Below are 22,091 nucleotides of genomic sequence, written 5' to 3'. Positions count from 1 at the left end.
AAGAGGGTCTTTACAGCTGAGGGTGAATGACGAGACCGGCGGTTTGTTGCAACTTTGTGACTTTATTGGACGCAGCCATCCACCAAGCTAGAACACCTGCACGCACTCACTGTCGCCGCTCCCTCACCTCTCTCGCCCACTCACTCACTGACGTCACTCACCTCACATGTTGTCATATCTTAAAGGGCCACACACACACATACGCTACTCTCATAACAACTAACAAGACATCATGGTGAAGCCGGAAGTCGAGTTTTTTAACATGGAGACATTCTCAATACTTTTCTTTTGTCGAGCACAAAGAAAATAACATTTTAGTTAAATGTAAGTTGTGTCTTGGATCAAAGATCCTATCTACTTAGAGTTAAAGTTAAAGTGCCATTATGTTGCAGCTATTTAAAATAGTTTTGTCATTTTTTTCTGGCCTGAAATAAATTGGCCCTTTGAAACATATCTTTGTCTTTGTGTGTTGTCTGTAGACCACATTGTTTGTGTGTTGTATGTAGACCACATTGTTTGTGTGTTGTATGTAGACCACATTGTTTGTGTGTTGTATGTAGACCACATTGTTTGTGTGTTGTATGTAGACCACATTGCTTTCTGAGTTTAGTGATGCAAATGCATGTCAAGTTGATCAACAGATGGTATTATTCTCCAGTGTAATAACAGTACTGAAATGAAGGCTAAAAGGGCATTAATGGGAGCCTTAAAAAAAGGGGGGAAAAAGAAGTAACTAAATAGTTACTTTTCACAGTAACGCATTACTTTTTGGTGTAAGTAACTGAGTTAGTAACTCAGTTACTTTTGAAATAAAGTAACTAGTAATTGTAACTAGTTACTGGTTTTCAGTAACTAACCCAACACTGTTTATCATTCTATTATTTTTTCAACATTATTAAGGACAAGTGGTAGAAAATGGATTATTAATCCACTTGTTCATTTACTGTTAATATCTGCTTATTTTCTGTTTCAACATGTTCTATCTACACTTCTGTTAACATGTAATAATCACTTATTCTTCTGTTGTTTGATACTTTACATTAGTTTTGGATGATACCACAAATTTGGATATCAATCCGATACCAAGTAGTTACAGGATTATACATTGGTCATATTCAAAGTCCTCATGTGTCCAGGGACATATTTCCTGATTTTATAAACATAATATACATTTTTTTAAAACGAAAGACCATTTTGTGATGTTAAAAAATATCGATGTATCGACTAGATACGCTATTGTACGTGGTATCATTACAGTGGATGTTAGATGTAGATCCACCCATGGTGTTTGTTTATATTGTAGCGTCCCGGAAGAGTTGGTGCTGCAGGGAATTCTGGGAATTTGTTCTGTAGTGTTTATGTTGTGTTGCAGTGCAAATATTCTTGCAAAATGGCTTTGTCTTTATTTAGTGTGGTTTCACTATATGGCACATGTTTATGACAGTGTTGGCGTTGTCCATACTGCCACCCTTAGTGTGACATGTATGGCTGTTGAGTAAGTATGCCCTTCATTCGCTCGTGTGCAGTGTATATAAAGTTAAGATGATTGTGTAATTAGATGTTTACCGGGCACAATGAAAACTTTGTTAGGCTTTGTAAGTAATACACAATATGACAGGGGTCACCAACCTTTTTGAAACCAAGAGCTACTTCTTGGGTACTGATTAATGCGAAGGGCTACCAGTTTGATACACACTTAAATAAATTGCCAGAAATAGCCAATTTGCTCAATTTACCTTTAACTCTATGTTATTATTAATAATTAATGATATTTACACTTAATTGAACGGTTTAAAAGAGGAGAAAACACGAAAAAAATGACAATTAAATTTTGAAACATAGTTTATCTTCAATTTCAACTCTTTAAAATTCAAAATTCAACCGAAAAAAAGAAGAGAAAAACTAGCTAATTCGAATCTTTTTGAAAAAATTAAAAAAAGAATTTATGGAACATCATTAGTAATTTTTCCTGATTAAGATTAATTTTAGAATTTTGATGACATGTTTTAAATAGGTTAAAATCCAATCTGCACTTTGTTAGAATATATAACAAATTGGACCAAGCTATATTTCTAACAAAGACAAATCATTATTTCTTCTATATTTTCCAGAACAAAAATTTTAAAAGAAATTTAAAAGACTTTGAAATAAGATTTAAATTTGATTCTACAGATTTTCTAGATTGAATTTTAATCATAATAAGTTTGAAGAAATATTTCACAAATATTCTTCGTCGAAAAAACAGAAGCTAAAATGAAGAATTAAATTAAAATGTATTTATTATTCTTTACAATAAAAAAAATTGTTTTACTTGAACATTGATTTAAATTGTCAGGAAAGAAGAGGAAGGAATTTAAAAGGTAAAAGGGTATATGTGTTTAAAAATCCTAAAATCAATTTTAAGGTTGTATTTTGTCTCTGAAATTGTCTTTCTGAAAGTTATAAGAAGCAAAGTAAAATAATTAATGAATTTATTTAAACAAGTGAAGACCAAGTCTTTAAAATATTTTCTTGGATTTTCAAATTCTATTTGAGTTTTGTCTTTCTTAGAATTAAAAATGTCGAGCAAAGCGAGACCAGCTTGCTAGTAAATAAAGAAAATTTAAAAAATAGAGGCAGCTCACTGGTAAGTGCTGCTATTTGAGCTATTTTTAGAACAGGCCAGCGGGCTACTCATCTGGTCCTTACGGGCTACCTGGTGCCCGCGGGCACCGCGTTGGTGACCCCTGCAATATGATTTGTGACTTTTTTATTGTGTTAAACCAGGGGTGTCCAAACTTTTTCCACTGAGGGCCGCACACTGAAAAATCAAAGCAAGCGGGGGCCATTTTGATATTTTTTATTTTAAAAACCAATACAATATATGTATAAAAAATATACATTTAGGCCTCCACTCAGGCTTGATACCAGGGACTCCAAAGGGTTTAGGTTAAAAAAAATTCATTATTTAGTATTATTATTATTATTATTATTATTATTATTATTATTCAAAGTATAAATATCTAGATCAACATTAGGTATATCTGTCAATATAACTTTTTTTTTTTTTTTTTTTTAGATTTAAGTTGTATGCCCTTTTTGTCAAAGAAAACCAAGTTTTTTATGGAAAAAACACAAAATATGAAATATTTTCCATCAATAACATTTTAAAGTGGAACATTTCAGATTATATAATAATTGGAGCTCATAACATAACTCATAACAACATTGATTTTAATGTATTATTATTCGTTGAGCAATGACACTATCTGTGTACCCTGCTTTCCGCCCGATTGTAGCTGAGATAGGCTCCAGCGCCCCCCGCGACCCCGAAGGGAATAAGCGGTAGAAAATGGATGGATGGATGGACACTTAAAAAAAAAAAAAAAAAGTCCCACTAAAATTATTGGGGATCCAAAAGGGTCCTGCTCAGTAAAGTATTAAAAAATAAATCGTAATTTTTTTTTAAAACTGTTAACACAATAGTCTCGAGATCAACTTCAGATCTATCCGTCAATTATAACTTGTATTGTTGTTTATTATGTTCCTTGTTTGTTCATTTTAGGCCCTTCTTTAAAAAAAAAAAAAAAACATAGTTTTTTATATGGCAAACACAAAATATGGAACATTTTCCCCAAAAAATATCTCAAAGTGGAATATTTAATGTGACCTAATTGGAGCCTTGAATAGGTCAATAATTCATAATAACATTGTTTTTGATTCATTATTATGTTTTAAAGAAAGAAACAGCCTGCATGACAGCTTAGTGTTATTAGAGTCAACATAGCAACATTTTATTGTCACCTGTTTACTCTTTTATACCACTTTTTATGTTTTTTTGTTTTTTTTTATCCTATTTTTAGAATGTGCCGTGGGGTCGTTAAAAAATTACCTGCGGGCCGCAAATGGCCCCCGTATCGCACTTTGGACATCCCTGTGTTAAACGGACCAAACTCGCCACAAAATTAACACCAACAAGATTGATGTTTCAGCAATTGTTATAAAAGATTTGCCATCAATCTCACGTGGGTGCTCGGGCCCCAAGGCACCCACGGGATCGGCGCCTACGCAGGGATGTACACTTTTCTAATGCTTACATACTTTTCTAATGCTTGCATCTCATTGTGCAACATGAGAATGTTTTAAGGGGAACTAAATGTGACCTCTGACAGGGGTACAAATGATTTCCAAAGTAGAACCCCCACCCAGACATAAAATACTAGAACATTGCCTATGAAAAACAAGATTTTTGGGTTATTTTCATTGTAAGTCAGCTAAATGACTTATATTAGAAAATAATCTCATAAAAATGACTGCGGTCATTTGATTATAATAAGACATTTAAAATTGTTATGTCAGGTTAGAGACAGGTGTGCTGCAAGTATGGCCACAGTGTGCACATCTGATGTTGCTCACATGTGCTCACCTGAATGCTCAGGGAGTTTTTGTGTTTGCTCACATATGAGAAATTCGAAGAAAACATTAGTTAAAGTGGCGTTTAAATGTTTTCGAAGTTTTAAGCCAGGTGTGTGGTTATAATTGAGGGCCACGTCGCAATTATGGCTGCGCTCATCGAGCCGCTTGTAACACTGAATATATATTAATTAATGCTGTCAGCTGTTTGTTTATTTCTTGAACAGATTCATCAAACGTTTGAATTTGGATTGATCACGATTAAGCACATGCAGTTTTATTGTCAGAATGTCATACAGGAACATTTTTAAAATGTGTTACTTGAGTGCATGTCACTTATTCACTCAAAACTTGCAAAAATATTTATTGCAGAATCAGAAGTACTTTATTAATCCCAGAGGGGAAAAAAAGATTTTCAGCACAATCCCATTCAAGATCAGACAAACATTACAGGGAGACAGAACAGGATCGCTGACGGGTCTGCCAACGTCCGGCGCCCCTTACGAAAAAGGTGAGGAACAGGTAAACGCTGGGGGGAATGAGAAAAAAAAAATTATGTCTAAGCCTGGGCCCCTGAAGAGGGGGTCCAGACTGAGGCCAAGGGAAAAAAAACTCAAAGCCATAGCACACATAAACATGTGTGTAAGAGGGAAACATCAAAGAACACAAAGGACATTAAAGACATTCAAAGAGCAGAGCTGATGCAACCAGCCACTTCTACACGCAGCCACAAAAGTAAAACAACAACAAAAAAACACAAAATAATCAACCAGTAATATACATTGCGCACACACGATTGCACCATGTATAAACAAGCAATAAAACCCATTTTGCCAATGTCTCCTCACTCATTTTTTGCACTGACGAATGCATTAACCCGACCGTAGACAACCTGCTTCGCTTTTCAGGTTACCAGCCGCGGTGAAGGCAGAGGAGCACGTACAGCCACAATCAATTGCATGATTAAGCTGCGTATATAAATGATTCATTCAAACCTTTTTGGTGATTAATCACATGAGTTAACTCCTTAAATTTGACAGCCTCAATGTGAATGTAAATGGATAATAGCCTTGTTACGCCATATGCATAGGCAAGTGTGTTAATCATGATATTTTCCACTGATTTATAAATAACTTGCTTGAAAATTGTCAGTCATGGTGCTAGACAATTAAGTATTCATCTTTGATAACAGAAAAAAAAATGTTTGTAATATCGTGTTGCATGATCAGATAATATATAAAAATATATGCAATTGCGTGCAGTAATTTTTTGGTCACAATTCAAAGAACAAAAACATTTAGCCAGGATGTTCTTTAGTGACGCACATTATTTCCAACCATGAAATGAAGTGAGTTTCACACCTGTGTTTTAACTTTATGTTTATGTATCACAGTTAAAGAATGTTAAAGTAAAAACCCAATCAAGTTGATACCTATTTCCATTATATCCTATAGATGGGAAATCATCTAAATCCAAACAATTGGTTGTATGGCAACTACAGTACTTTAAAGGCCTACTGAAAATATTTTTTTTTATTTAAACGGGGATAGCAGATCCATTCTATGTGTCATACTTGATCATTTCGCGATATTGCCATATTTTTGCTGAAAAGATTTAGTATAGAACAACGGCGATAAAGTTCGCAACTTTTGGTCTCAGATAAAAAAAAGCCTTGTCCCTACCAGAAGTAGCGTGACGTAGTCAGTTGATTGCCTCCTCATATTTTCCTATTGTTTTCAATGCAGCTAGAGCGATTCGGACCGAGAAAGCGACAATTACCCCATTAATTTGAGCGAGGATGAAAGATTCGTGGATGAGGGACGTTAGAGTGACGGACTAGAATGCAGCACAAGACACATCTTTTTTCGCTCTGACCGTAACTTAGGTACAAGCTGGCTCATTGGATTCCACACCCTCTCCTTTTTCTATTGTGGATCACGGATTTGTATTTTAAACCACCTCGGATACTATATCCTCTTGAAAATGAGAGTCGAGAACGCGAAATGGACATTCACAGTGACTTTTATCTCCACGACAATACATCAACAAAACACTTTAGCTACGGAGCAAACGTGATAGCATCGTGCTTAACTGCAGATAGAAACAAAATAAATAAACCCCTGACTGGAAGGATAGACAGAAAATCAACAATACTATTAAACCCTGGACCTGTAACTACACAGTTAATGCTTTCCAGCCTGGCGAAGCTTAACAATGCTGTTGCTAACGACGCCATTGAAGCTAACTTAGCTACGGGACCTCACAGAGCTATGCTAAAAACATTACCTATCCACCTACGCCAGCCAGCCCTCATCTGCTCATCAACACCCGTGCTCACCTGCGTTCCAGCGATCGACGGAGCGACGAAGGACTTCACCCGATCATCGATGCGGTCGGCGGCTAGCGTCGGATAGCGCGTCTGCTATCCGACTCAAAGTCCTTCTGGTTGTGTTGCTGCAGCCAGCCGCTAATACACCGATCCCACCTACAGCTTTCTTCTTTGCAGTCTTCATTGTTCATTAAACAAATTGTAAAAGATTCACCAACACAGATGTCCAGAATATTGTGAAATTTTGCGATGAAAACAGAGCTTTTTGTGTTGGATACAATGGTGTCCGAATACTTCCGTTTCAACCATTGACGTCACACGCATACGTCATCATACATAGACGTTTTCAACCGGAAGTTTCGCAGGAAATTTAAAATTGCACTTTATAAGTTAACCCGGCCGTATTGGCATGTGTTGCAATGTTAAGATTTCATCATTGATATATAAACTATGAGACTGCGTGGTCGGTAGTAGTGGCTTTCAGTAGGCCTTTAAAGATTGTATGTTTTACATCGCTGATAAGATACGTCAAGGCTGGCCAATATGGCTGAAAACTGTATCCCGATATAAGTTTTTATATCTGTCCATATCGATAGATATATTAAATGTAAAAAAAAATGTATTTATACTGTAACTTTCCTCTGATTATAATCCCCTCAGCTATCAAGGCATAAAGGAAATGTCAACACAAGCATGGAAAACACTCAATCAATGTGAAGCACATTCTAAAGTCACATTGAACATTTAACAACAACCTTTTGAAAATTAGTGTGGAAAAAAATGAGGAATACGAAAGAAATGCTTAATGAAGTGTAACCAAAGTGAAGATGAAAAACCTAATAAAACTATATTCTGAGTGCCAGGAAGTGAGGTGTGCTCAGGCCAAGGTGTGTGCTATTACCACTTTGGTGATGACTATCACCTGGCATCATTCACACACTGGTCTGACCACAGGCTGTTTAAAAAAAAAAAAAAATGCCATACTGTCGAGGTGACTTTTCCTGTTTTATTGACAGTTCACTCACTTTTCGGCTCTCATTTTTAGTTTCTCAAAGAATCAACAGCGAGACGACAAGATGGTGCAACCAAACTTCCTGCTGAGCAGTGATCACTTCCAACCTTGCTTCATAACTTCCGCTTATCGAACGCATTTTGTCAGACCCACTCGACATCCGTTGCTTTCGGTCTCCCCTAGAGGGGGGGGGTTACCCACATATGCGGTCCTCTCCAAGGTTTCTCATAGTCATTCACCGACGTCCCACTGGGGTGAGTTTTTCCTTGCCCGTATGTGGGCTCTGTACCGAGGATGTCGTTGTGGCTTGTACAGCCCTTTGAGACACTTGTGATTTAGGGCTATATAAATAAACATTGATTGATTGATTGATTGATTTTTTACCAATATTGATCACGCATCTATGGTGATATCAATCAATCAATCAAAGTTGACTTGTATAGCCTTAAATCACAAAGGTCTCAAAGGGCTGCACGACATCCTTGGGTCAGATGTCGTAAACGGACCCTTTTTTTCTTGTGGCTAATAAAACCATGCAAGTAATTCATGGGGTTTTCTTAACTGACGGCCATAATGTTAATAGTTTTCATAAGACACGTGCAAATACACTGAAAAAGTGTATTATTGTTTGTGCTATGGCGCCATCCTTTGGACAAGTTCGCTCACTGCAGGTGCTGCTGCGTTGAGTTCCTGCCGTTTAGAGCTTTGAACCGGAAGCGGAAGTTCTGTTCCGTCTTCCAAGTGTCCATAGCGTTTCTACTCGTTTGGATTCTTCATTCATCACTGCAAGCAACGTGTGTACGTTTTATAATATAACTAAAACAATTCTTACTTACTAAAGCGTACCGTGCGTGGTGTGTGTAGGAGTGTTTTCATGCATATTATATTCATAAAAGGTTGCAATGTTTGCTCGAATAACACAAAGCTGCCATGCAGGCTGGTTATTTCTTTAAAACTGTCATGGCTCAAAAAAATAATAATCGATCAAAATAAGTGTTAAAGTTAAAGTACCAGTGATTGTCACACACACACTAGGTGTGGCGAAATTATTCTCTGCATTTGACCCATCACCCTTGATCACCCCCTGGGAGGTGAGGGGAGCAGTGAGCAGCAGCAGTGGCCGCGCCCGGGAATAATTTTTGGTGATTTAACCCCCAATTCCAACCGTTGATGCTGAGTGTCAAGCAGGGAGGTAATGGGTCCCATTTTTATAGTCTTTGGTATGACTCGGCCGGGGTTTGAACTCACAACCTACCGATCTCAGGGCGGACACTCTAACCACTAGGCCATGTTATGAATTATTGACCTATTTGAAGCTCAAATTACACTACCGTTCAAAAGTTTGGGGTCACCCAAACAATTTTGTGGAATAGTCTTCATTTCTAAGAACAAGAATAGACTGTCGAGTTTCAGATAAAGTTCTCTTTTTCTGGCCATTTTGAGCGTTTAATTGACCCCACAAATGTGATGCTCCAGAAACTCAATCTGCTCAAAGGAAGGTCAGTTTTGTAGCTTCTGTAACGAGCTAAACTGTTTTCAGATGTGTGAACATGATTGCACAAGGGTTTTCTAATCATCAATTAGCCTTCTGAGCCAATGAGCAAACACATTGTACCATTAGAACACTGGAGTGATAGTTGCTGGAAATGGGCCTCTATACACTTATGTAGATATTGCACCAAAAACCAGACATTTGCAGCTAGAATAGTCATTTACCACATTAGCAATGTATAGAGTGTATTTCTTTAAAGTTAAGACTAGTTTAAAGTTATCTTCATTGAAAAGTACAGTGCTTTTCCTTCAAAAATAAGGACAGTTCAATGTGACCCCAAACTTTTGAACGGTAGTGTACTTCACATCAAATATTCCACTTTAAAATAGTGTTTCTAACACCAAACAAACAAACATAAATTAAAACGTATAATCAACGGATAGATCTGAAGTTGATCTAGAGATTTGAGTGTTGAAGGAAAAAAACAAACGATGTATGACTTATTTTTAACACTTTCATAAGTGGCACTCTTTTGGATACTTTTTTTTCAACTGTGATACATATTGATATAGTTTTATTGACGATATGATACGCCTCTATTATTAATGATGCTTATGTAATCTATTCAGTGATATGTCTTGTTTCTGAGCAGATTTGTTCTATATTTAAACATTCCACTACGAGCTTCCCCCCGTGTTCTTCATTGTTGTCCTACTTCCAGCGTATACTCCTATTTATCAGACGCCGAGGTGTGACTACACTGTTGAAAGCGCTGTTTCTCCAAAAAAAAAAAAAGCATGCAAGTGGCCCGCATGTCAGCTGAAGAGCAGAGCTTTGTATGCGAAGCTGGTCTTCTTCCATCGCTCCTTCTCCATGCACCGTGTCCCTCACACTCACTTCCTGAGCTTTTGTATGCATAGCTGTGCTCTCTTGTGAGCAGAGCTTACTGGTATTAACCCAGTTTCACTCTTTACGCACGAAGGCCCTTTCCTCTAGCCTTGTGGGATAGAAGGTTGGATGGAGCTGAGCATACTCGTATGAACGTCAGAGCCTTTCCATCGCTTGTGCAACCATAAAAGAGGCAAAATCTCACCAAGTGGTTTCCATGGGAACTATCTCTGACCCAGAGATGGATAAGCTTCCGCCACGTTTGTGTTCTTTGACTGACTTGTGTTGTTTGCTTTGTAGTACTGCATCTGTAGTGTCTGATGAAGGTCCTGTGGTTCTCTCCATGTCCTCCCACAGGTGCAGCTGAGCCAGCAGTGCATGCAAGCCATCATGAGGATGACTTATTGTCCCCATTGTCGAGGTATGGCCTCTGCCAGACCTTGTGCCAACTACTGCAGCAACGTCCTCAAGGGTTGTCTGGCCAACCAGGCGGACCTTGACACAGAGTGGCTGCACCTGGCAGGTAAAGACCACGCACAAGGCTGATGAAACATGATCATCACTGACATTGTCCTTGCAGAGACCATGATGCAAGTGGCGGGGCGCTTCGATGGCCCTTCTGGTGTGGATGTGGTGGTCCTCTCTCTGCCCTCCCGCATCTCAGAAGCTATGCTCACCATGGTGGACAATATGGAGACCGTCAACGTTAAGGTCAGAACATGCTTAGATCCTCAGCTTCAACAGTGAGTCACTGGAATATGCTCATGCATCTCATTTGTCTTAAACCGACAAGTTTGTATAATGAAGCAGAGTTCCCCGTAAGAAACTTATTAAACATCAATAATTGGTATTAGCATGCACAAAAGTCGATTTTATAAAAATAAAAAAAACGGAACACTTTATCAATCAATCAATCAATCAATGTTTATTTATATAGCCCTAAATCACAAGTGTCTCAAAGGGCTGCACAAGCCACAACGACATCCTCGGATTAGATCTCACATCAGGGCAAGGATCAACTGGTCTAAAAGGGGGGTCTATTTAAAGGCTAGAGTATACAAATGAGTTTTAAGATGGGACTTGAATACTTCTAGATTGTCACATCAAAACTGTGAATGAACACATGTGGAGTTACTTAACAAAAAAATTGTGAAATAACTGAAAACATGTTTTATATTGTAGTTTCTTCAAAATAGCCACCCTTTGCACTGATTACTGCTTTGCACACTCTTGGCATTCTCTCCATGAGCTTCAAGAGGTAGTCACCTGAAATGGTTTTCACTTCACAGGCGTGCCTTATACATATACACTACCGTTCAAAAGTTTGGGGTCACCCAAACAATTTTGTGGAATAGCCTTCATTTCTAAGAACAAGAATAGACTGTCGAGTTTCAGATGAAAGTTCTCTTTTTCTGGCCATTTTGAGCGTTTAATTGACCCCACAAATGTGATGCTCCAGAAACTCAATCTGCTCAAAGGAAGGTCAGTTTTGTAGCTTCTGTAACGAGCTAAACTGTTTTCAGATGTGTGAACATGATTGCACAAGGGTTTTCTAATCATCATTTAGCCTTCTGAGCCAATGAGCAAACACATTGTACCATTAGAACACTGGAGTGATAGTTGCTGGAAATGGGCCTCTATACACCTATGTAGATATTGCACCAAAAACCAGACATTTGCAGCTAGAATAGTCATTTACCACATTAACAATGTATAGAGTGTATTTCTTTAAAGTTAAGACTAGTTTAAAGTTATCTTCATTGAAAAGTACAGTGCTTTTCCTTCAAAAATAAGGACATTTCAATGTGACCCCAAACTTTTGAACGGTAGTGTATATACATACATATATAAATGTATGTATTTTTACATATATACACAGACACACACATGTGTGTGTGTCTGTATATATACATACATATATGTATGTATGTATATATACATATATATACACACAGACACACACACATACTTATATATATATATACATTTATATATATAAATTTATATATATATAAATATACGAATGCTGTTCGCCATGTCAAAGATGTGAACGTTTGATTGAATGATTGAAAGATTTATTGTTAATAAATGGGACGCTTTGCGTTCCCAAACAGTCATCTCTCCGTGGTAGCAGGAACCCCTATATACTACAGTAATTACACATCAAAACCCTGCGGCTTATAGTCGGGTGCGGCTTATATATGGAGCAATCTGTATTTTCCCCTAAATTTAGCTGGTGCGGCTTATAGTCCGGAAATTACGGTATATACACACACACACACACATATATTGCTGAATTTCCCCTAGGGATCAATAAAAGTACTTTCTATTCTATTCTATTCCATTATATTATATTATATTCTATATATATATATATATATATATATATATATATATATATATATATATATATATATATATATATATATATATATATATACATGTGTGTGTGCGTGTGTGTGTGTGTGTGTGTGTGTTTGTGTGTGTGTGTGTTTGTATATATACATACATATATGTACATATATATATATATATATATATATATATATATATATATATATATATATATATATATATATATATATATATATATATATATATATATATATACACACACATACATATATGTACATATATATACGTATATACACACACACAGATTTATATATATATGTACATGTGTGTATATATATATACACACATACACACAGATTTATATATATATATATATATTTCTCAAAGCAACATAAGGGGGTAATGGCTGAACAATCTCTTTTTTATCAGAAAAAAACACAACAATAACAGCCAGTTAATTGTGTGCACACACACAAAAGTAAGTCCCTTTGCCTTTAGTGCTCGCCAAAAGGTTACCAACCGTATTTCTACAATAAAAAACAAACAAAGGAAAATAATGTTTATCTTATGTCGGTGAATATTTGTGGCATTTTTTTTAATAGTCTGGGAGTTTCAGAGTTGTAAATGGTGATCCTTCATCGACTTGTGTCCGGGTTGTGCCTTCTCCTCAGCTTTATTATACGTCTGCTTAGGGATCTTTTTCCCCCAAAAAAACTCAGTCTCATGATCACATTTAAAAACTTGCAGCGGTACATAGCCCCTTTTGCCAATAAAATCCTCGAAGTGCTTTTGAAACTTCTCCGCCGCAGCTTTGTCGGAGCTAGCAGCCTCACCATGCCGCACCACGCTGTGAATGCCAGCTCTTTCTTTCTTCAACTTTTCCAACCACCCACGGCTCTCCTTAAATTGTTCTTCTGTGCAGGTTCCAGTATGGTCACTTTTAGACACTGAGTCGCCATATAAATGGCAAGCCTTTTCGCAAATGATAGCCTGGGAAATGCTATTACCCGCTAGCTGCTTCTCATTTATCCACACAAGCAACAGCTTTTCAAACTTGTTTTGCACATTCTCTCTGTCCTTGCAAAGATATTTAACCCCTTTGGCAAAGTCAGCAACCATATAATCATCCTTTTTTTATAATGGTTGTTTCTTACATATTTGTTGGCCAATCCGTGTCCCGCTGCCACGTACTCTTTGCAAATATGTAAACAGTATGTGATGTAGCCTCTTTAAAATGGATGTGTCGCGTGTACAGGAGGTGATGTCATCAAAGTAGCAGCCCCCATAGGGCTTCCAGCATCACACAAAATGATTTAATAAATGAATGAAACGGAGACATGGCTGGCACACACAGACATAATTGGCTGGATCTGAAGGTTCGTTGACCAAAAAGGTGGCAAATAGAGCTGTTGGTAAATCGAGGTTCCACAGTATAGTGATAATGATACAAAAACATAATTGCTTTGAATTGAATTGAGTCCAGTGTCAGTCACACAGGCTGCAGCAACACGCGTCAAAACGATGAACATTTACAGTGCATCAGGAAAGTATTCACTTTTCCCACATTTTGTTATTATTACAAAACCTTATTACAAAATAATTTTTTATCTTCAAAATCCTACAGACAATATCCCATAATGACAATGTGAAAAGTTATTTTTAAAACATTTTGCAAAAAAATAAAATAATGACATGTACTGTACATAAATATTCACAGCTTTGGCTCAATACTTAGTTGATGCACCTTTGGCAGCAATTACATCTTAAAGGCATACTGAAATGAAATTGTTTTATTTAAACGGGGATAGCAGATCCATTCTATGTGTCATACTTGATCATTTCGCGATATTGCCATATTTTTGCTGACAGGATTTAGTAGAGAACATCGACGATAAAGTTCGCAACTTTTGGTCGCTTATAAAAAAAAGCCTTGCCTGTAGCGGAAGTAGCGTGATTCGGACCGAGAAAGCGACGATTACCCCATTAATTTGAGCGAGGATGAAAGATTCGTGGATGAGGAACGTGAGAGTGAAGGACTAGAGTGCAGTGCAGGACGTATCTTTTTTCGCTCTGACCGTAACTTATGTACAAGGGCTCATTGGATTCCACACTTTCTCCTTTTTCTATTGTGGATCACAGATTTGTATTTTAAACCACCTCGGATACTATATCCTCTTGAAAATGAGAGTCGAGAACGCGAAATGGACATTCACAGTGGCTTTTATCTCCACGACAATACATCGGCGAAGCACTTTAGCTACGGAGCTAACGTGATAGCATCGGGCTTAACTGCAGATAGAAACAAAATAAATAAACCCCTGACTGGAAGGATAGACAGAAAATCAACAATACTATTAAACCCTGGACCTGTAACTACACGGTTAATGCTTTCCAGCCTGGCGAAGCTTAACAATGCTGTTGCTAACGACGCCATTGAAGCTAACTTAGGTACGGGACCTCACAGAGCTATGCTAGAAACATTAGCTATCCACCTACGCCAGCCAGCCCTCATCTGCTCATCAACACTCGTGCTCACCTGCGTTCCAGCGATCGACGGAGCGACGAAGGACTTCACCCGATCATCGGTGCGGTCGGCGGCTAGCGTCGGATAGCGCGTCTGCTATCCTCAAAGTCCTCCTGGTTGTGTTGCTGCAGCCAGCCGCTAATACACCGATCCCACCTACAACTTTCTTCTTTGCAGTCTCCATTGTTCATTAAACAAATTGCAAAAGATTCACCAACACAGATGTCCAGAATACTGTGGAATTTTGCAATGAAAACAGAGCTGTTTGTATTGAGATACAATGTGTCCCAATAGTTCCCCGGGAAATTTAAAATTGCACTTTATAAGTTATGGCATGTGTTGCAATGTTAAGATTTCATCATTGATATATAAACTATCAGACTGCGTGGTCGGTAGTAGTGGGTTTCAGTAGGCCTTTAAGTATTTTTGAGTACGATGCCACAAGCTTGGCACACCTATCTTTGGACAGTTTGGCCCATTCCTCTTTGCAGCACCTCTCAAGCTCCATCAGGTTGGATGGGAAGTGTTGGTTTTCATCCAGGATGTCTCTGTACATTGCTGCATTCATCTTCGTCTAGTCAGGGAGGTGACCAAGAACCCGATGGATAGAGGAAAAGATGAATGCAGCAATGTACAGAGACATCCTGGATGAAAACCAACACTTCCCATCCAACCTAATGGAGCTTGAGAGGTGCTGCAAAGAGGAATGGGCCAAACTGTCCAAAGATAGGTGTGCCAAGCTTGTGGCATCGTATTCAAAAAGACTTGAGGCTGTAATTGCTGCCAAAGGTGCATCAACTAAGTATTGAACAAAGGCTGTGAATACTTATGTACCATATTTTCCGGACTATAGAGTGCACCAAGATATAAGCCGCACCTGCAAAATTTTAGAAGAAAAAATATATTTTTCCATACAACAGCCCCACCTGACTGTAAGTAACAGGTATGTACAGTACATTGTGAAATTATTTATGTACACATAAAGATTTTGTAAATGTTTATTTACATCCCTTAATTGTTTCCAAACGGTGTCTATAACAAGGCAGTAAAACGGTGGATCAAACAAAACAGAAGTCATGGTAATGTACCCACTAGCTGTGGAAGCTAGCTCTTCAATTAGCTAAATAGACTCAATAACTTCCTGGTGACGTTTTGGTGAATTTACTGAGGAATTTGTGAAACTGTAACAACATAAAAAGAATTCCGCTGTACGTTAATATAACTAACACAGACACTTGTAAACTTGTTAGCATATTAGCTAATGCTAATAATGCTACCGTCATTACATTACGATAGCACGTACAAATATGCATAACAACACTCTTACAGACATCACCCATGGGACGCTTTAGTAAGTATAAACAATTTTAGTTGTACTGTAAAACTTACAAACGTTGCTTGGAGTGATGAAAGAATAATTCTATATGAGTAGTACGCTATGGAGGGCTAAACAGCACGCTGGTTAAAAAAAAAAAAAAAGGAAAGACACTGCAGCACCTGCAATAAGCAATTTTTTCCAAAAGATGGCGCCATACTACAAACAATAAAACACCCTCTAAAAGGTTTTTTTCTTTTTGAATTTAAATTATTTTTTTTACTATTTCTGTGAGCAAAGAAAAATTCATAAATTAGCCTCTCCGTCTTCAAAACCGCGTAGGAAAAAAATGACGGCTTAAAGTCCGGAATTTACGGTACATGTAAAAAAAAATGTTTTAAATAAAATAAAACTGATATCACATTGTCATTATGAAGTATTATCTGTGGAATTTTTAGGACAAACATGAATTCCTTCCATTTCGGAATAAGGCTGTAACATAAGAAAATGAGGAAAAAGGGATGTGCTTTGAATAGTTTCTGGATGCTCATGTAGGCATCAATCACCTGCAGGGACACATGCCCAAGAACTATTTGACTTATCATTGCATTTTAATACATGCACTATTTTTTTCAAATAAAAATTGTAATCTTTCTTTAAATAACTTTGAGTTATTATCCAGTGTTTTCTGTGTTGGCTTATGACGAGGGTCATAAGCATTGCATGAGTGGCTTAGTACTTACAGTACTTACAGTACACAGTGTTGGACTTCCTGGTTACATAACACCACTACTTCCAACAGCACCAACCCCTAAAAGCAAATCCCATCCATGCTTTATGTTTAGGGTGACAACCATTAGCACCCCTCTGTTTTAACTCCCTATTTCCTCCACCGACACTTCAATCTACAGAAAGATTTAAGGTGGCAGACATGACTGGAGGCTTAGGACGGGATCTTTTTTTAATATGTGAAGGTTCAAAAACTGGAGGCTATCCTAAGAAGGGCAGATGACAGATTGATTGCAGTCCTCCAGTATTCCCAGGGCTCCATTTATGTAATGCACATGGGGATCTGCTATTACAGATCGGGGTCTGATTGCCTCGTGGGATCAGGCAAATAAGCAGCGCCACTTTTTGGAGGTTGTTTTGATTTTGTGTCCCCTAATAGCTCAAGTGCACATTATGCGCCCTTGATGCTGTATTTTGCAGGGTTAAGATGTGAAATAATATTATTTGATGTTAGGCTTACTAGACTTAGACAATTTTTAATGATCCACAGGGGAAATTGTTCCACACAGTAGCTCAGTTACTAAGGATGGGCATAAAAAGAGGGCGAAAACAAAGGTAAAAAGTAGACCAAAAATGTACCATAATATATAACAATATAGCATATATGTAATATATTCATACTATATACATACCGTATTTTTCGGACTATAAGTCGCAGTATTTTTCACAGTTTGGCCGGGGGTGCGACTTATACTCAGGAGCGACTTATGTGTGAAATTATTAACACATTACCTTAAAATATCAAATAATATTATTTAGCTCATTCACGTAAGAGACTAGACTTCATGGGATTTAGCGATTAGGAGTGACAGATTGTTTGGTAAACGTATAGCATGTTCTATATGTTATAGTTATTTGAATGACTCTTACCATAATATGTTACGTTAACATACCAGGCACGTTCTCAGTTGGTTATTTATGCGTCATATAACGTACACTTATTCAGCCTGTTGTTCACTATTCTTTATTTATTTTAAATTGCCTTTCAAATGTCTTGGTGTTGGGTTTTATCAAATAAATTTCCCCCAAAAATGCGACTTATATATGTTTTTTTCCTTCTTTATTATGCATTTTCGGCCGGTGCAACTTATACTCCGGAGCGATTTATACTCCGAAAAATACGGTATATATAATATATACAATAAGTGCAATTTACAAGTATACAGTATATATAACAGCTGCAGCAAAAAAAGAAGAAAAAAAGAGCAGCATAAAAATATAACAATAGATCAAACAAAGGTAAATACAACAGAAAATATACATTATAAACAAAGAAAGATTTGCTAACTTAGAAGCGGTCTTGTAAATATGATCTATTGCTGTGATTATACAGCTGGATGGTGTGCGGAATGAAGCCTGTTGCAGTATGAGTTCTGCTGTCCCTCAATTGTCTGGTGGAGTGGGTGGGCAGGATTGTCCGTGATGGCGAGCAGTTTGTCCAGTGTCCTCCTGTCCCTCACTGAAACAAACGCCTCCAACTGTGTGCCAATAGTTTGGCCGGATCAGTTTGTCAATCCAGTTTAAGTCCCTTTTGCTGGTGCTGCTCCCTCAACAAATCACTGCAAAGTACAGGGCACTGGCCACAACAGACTGATACGAGATCTCCAACAACTTGCTGCACACATTAAAGACAAAGACAATTCATTATACATTTAAAGGAACAATATGTGCTAATCTTACTTTTCAAATATCAGCTTTACAATTATGTTGATACTACACTGGCTGGAAGGTGAATTGCGTTGCCATGGCAACCCCGCATCACTTCTCTTACTAGTTACAATTCTGTTGTCGTGTTAGCACTGTCACAAGTCATTGTTGTTGTACAATGTTTTTATTGCACACTAAAATGATCATACAATCCATGATGTATATTTTAGGATACATCTTAGATGAGCAGCTTATATTAAATATATTATTGGATTTTTTAAATATTTTTCATTGAAGTTTGTTAATGTTCATCATTTGAAATACTAAATAGTTACAGTATGTACCAGAGAGTACATTGTTCATGAAATAATAAGTATGGTATTTTAAATAAAGACAGAGATTGCAATTACACTGTGCCTTGTGTCTAAAACAATTGGGAACAAGTCACAATAGCATCAAATAACAAAACAACAAACCATAATAACAAAAATAACAAGGACAAAAAAATCCAATAAGATGAGCACTAAATACATGCTTAAATGTTTTCAATGTTTTGTGTTATCAAATTGTTTAAATACTGTATTAGTTATTTACCACAGAGTACAAACTTGTGATACTTTGAATAAACTATCTTAAAAAACTGAGATTGCAATTACACTTGCTAACTGTAGGAGGAGCCCTGTGTCAAAAACAATTGGAACCAAATACAAAAGCATCACATAACCAAAAAGCAAAACAAAATAAAAAATAACAAGGAAAAGGGTAGGGGAAAAAAAGAATACATTTGAATGTTACCAGATGATAGAGTTGTACGGTATACCGGTACTAGTATAGTATCGCGGTACTAATGAATCAAAAACGGAACTATACTCTAATTTTTTTATTTTATTTTATTTTTAACGGGCATGACGGCGCATCGTTACGTCGTGACATTGCTGGTTTTACGAGCAGAGGAGCATGTTCGGCAGCACGTACACACGGAGTACTTACAAGCAGACAGTGTGTAGACAGAAAAGGGAGAAAGGACGCATTTTGATAAAGTTGAAGTTATAACACTGAAAACATGCTTTAAGACATGGCTAGCTAGCTAGCAGCTAACATCCATCTGCAGTCTGCAGTGTTTAGCTACTTCTAAATCACTAATCCTGGCCGCCATGGCGACAAATTAAGTACGTTTATTACAAGTATTAATATCACTGGAGGACGAGGAATAGCTAAACATGCTTCACTACACACCGTAGGAGGATACAATAGCTCACCGGCGTCACAATGTAAACAAATGCCATGGGTGGATCGACACCTGACATCCACTGTAATGATATCAAGTACAGGAGCGTATCTAGTCGATACTACTATGATTACATCGATATTTTTTATCGTCACAATCTTTTTTCCTTTTTTTTTAATTCATATTATGTTTATAAACTCAGGAAATATGTCCCTGGATACATGAGGACTTTGAATATGACCAATGTATGATCCTGTAACTACATGGTATCAGATTGATACCTAAATGTGTGGTATCATTCAAAACGAATGTAAAGTATCAAACAAACAGAAGAATAAGTGATTATTACATTTTAACTTAAGTGTAGATAGAACATGTTAAAACAGAAAATAAGCAGATAGTAACAGTAAATGAACAAGCAGATTAATAATCCATTTTTACAGTTTGTCCCTCATAATGTTGACAAAATAATAGAATGATAAATGACACGATATGTTACTGCATACGTCAGCGGACTAATTAGGAGTCTTTGTTTGTTTACTTACTACTAAAAGACAAGTTGTCTAGTATGTTCACTATTTTATTGAAGGACTAAATTGCAATAATAAACATATGTTTAATGTACCCTAAGAATTTTTGTTCAAATAAAGACAATAATGTTATTTTTTGTGGTACCCTTTATTTAGAAAAGTATCAAAGTATTGAAGTACATTTTGGTACCGGTACTTAAATATTAGTACTGGGACAACCCTACCAGATGATAATATTTCTTCATAATATACTATACAGTATTTGCCTTGTTAGAGTTAAGATTGTTTGGTTGTGATATCAGTTGAACCAAATGTATTTCCTACACACAAATCCTTCCCGTATGAACTTGTTTCTGCATCTTCCCTCCACATTTATGTGCTCCATCCTGTCTCAGTTGTTCCAGGCGTGTGGCAGCCTGCGAGAAAAAAACAGCAGCGGCGGCAGCAGCAGCAGCACAGAAGCCAACATTTTCCCCAAGAATGAAAATCCCACAACGGAGGACAGGTCGGCGAGCAGCGGCAACAAACTCGGCCGCCTGGTGAGTTGAAAACTATCGGAGCGTTCTCGCTCCCTGACGGCCCAGTCTGGACCATATCTGGGGATGTTTGATGGAGCAGAAAGCAGCGACAATGAAATCGTGTTCGTGTTTATTTCACCTTTAAACTCATGAGGTCATTGGACGGGAATGAATGTTTGGGTGTGATGAAGGCTGACTTAGTCATGGAAAAGGACTCATTTGGTGTTTGAATGGAACATTGTGACGGGGACAAAAACAACATCTGCTGTGCTGCAGGTGACGGACGTAACCGTGAGACTGAGGGACATGCGGCCATATTGGATCGATCTTCCTAAAATGCTGTGCAGCGACAGAGTGGCGGTTGGTGCGGGCGCTGAAGACCGGTGCTGGAACGGCATCACTCGTGCCAGGTATGGAAAAGAAGCTTTATCTCAGACATCAAAGCTCTGAAACATTCCCAAAGACTAAAACCCTGGCTCTGTACGAGCGAGCGGGGGATTTAGTGGCTTTGCGAGAACCACTTAACCCCTTCAATTTCATGTGGCTCACCTTTTAATGAGGCAACCTGCTCTACATGCTGTAAGTTATCAGACTGAGTCATGCACAATCACCTGAAGGCCCAGGAATAATCTGTTTTGATGTGCACAGGATTTATATATTTTTATTTTCAATTTTGTCTCACAGTGGAACCTCCAAAGTTGAATACAATTAGCTTCAATTACTTCCAAATTGGCATAATTAACATTTGCCTCCATAATGTACCACATTAAAGGCCTACTGAAATGAAATTATTTTATTTAAACAGGGATAGCAGATCCATTCTATGTGTCATACTTGTTCATTTCTCGATATTGCCATATTTTTGCTGAAAGGATTTAGTAGAGAACAACGACGATAAAGGTCGCAACTTTTGGTCGCTGATAAAAAAAAAAGCTTTGCCTATACCGGAAGTAGCGTGACGTCACCGGAGGAAGGACTCCTCACATTTTCCCATTGTTTACAAGGCAGCGAGAGAGATTCGGACCGAGAAAGCGACGAATACCCCATTAATTTGAGCGAGGATGAAAGATTT

General features: G+C 37.5%; 1 protein-coding gene across 1 annotated transcript in view; it reads left to right on the top strand.

Moving 5' to 3' along the window:
* Window positions 1–22,091, top strand: part of LOC133630942 (glypican-1-like) — a 235,915-nt gene that overhangs the window by 185,995 nt on the left and 27,829 nt on the right. The window contains exons 5-8 of the mRNA XM_062022819.1: window positions 10,471–10,636; window positions 10,694–10,824; window positions 20,897–21,040; window positions 21,296–21,429. Of these exons, the coding sequence (XP_061878803.1) occupies window positions 10,471–10,636; window positions 10,694–10,824; window positions 20,897–21,040; window positions 21,296–21,429 (575 nt within the window). The remainder of the gene's footprint in view (window positions 1–10,470; window positions 10,637–10,693; window positions 10,825–20,896; window positions 21,041–21,295; window positions 21,430–22,091) is intronic.

The sequence above is a fragment of the Entelurus aequoreus genome, linkage group LG16, assembly GCF_033978785.1.
Source record: "Entelurus aequoreus isolate RoL-2023_Sb linkage group LG16, RoL_Eaeq_v1.1, whole genome shotgun sequence".
NCBI lineage: Eukaryota > Metazoa > Chordata > Actinopteri > Syngnathiformes > Syngnathidae > Entelurus > Entelurus aequoreus.
Note: the sequence above shows the minus strand (reverse complement) of the source record. Positions and strands in the feature narration are given on the sequence as shown.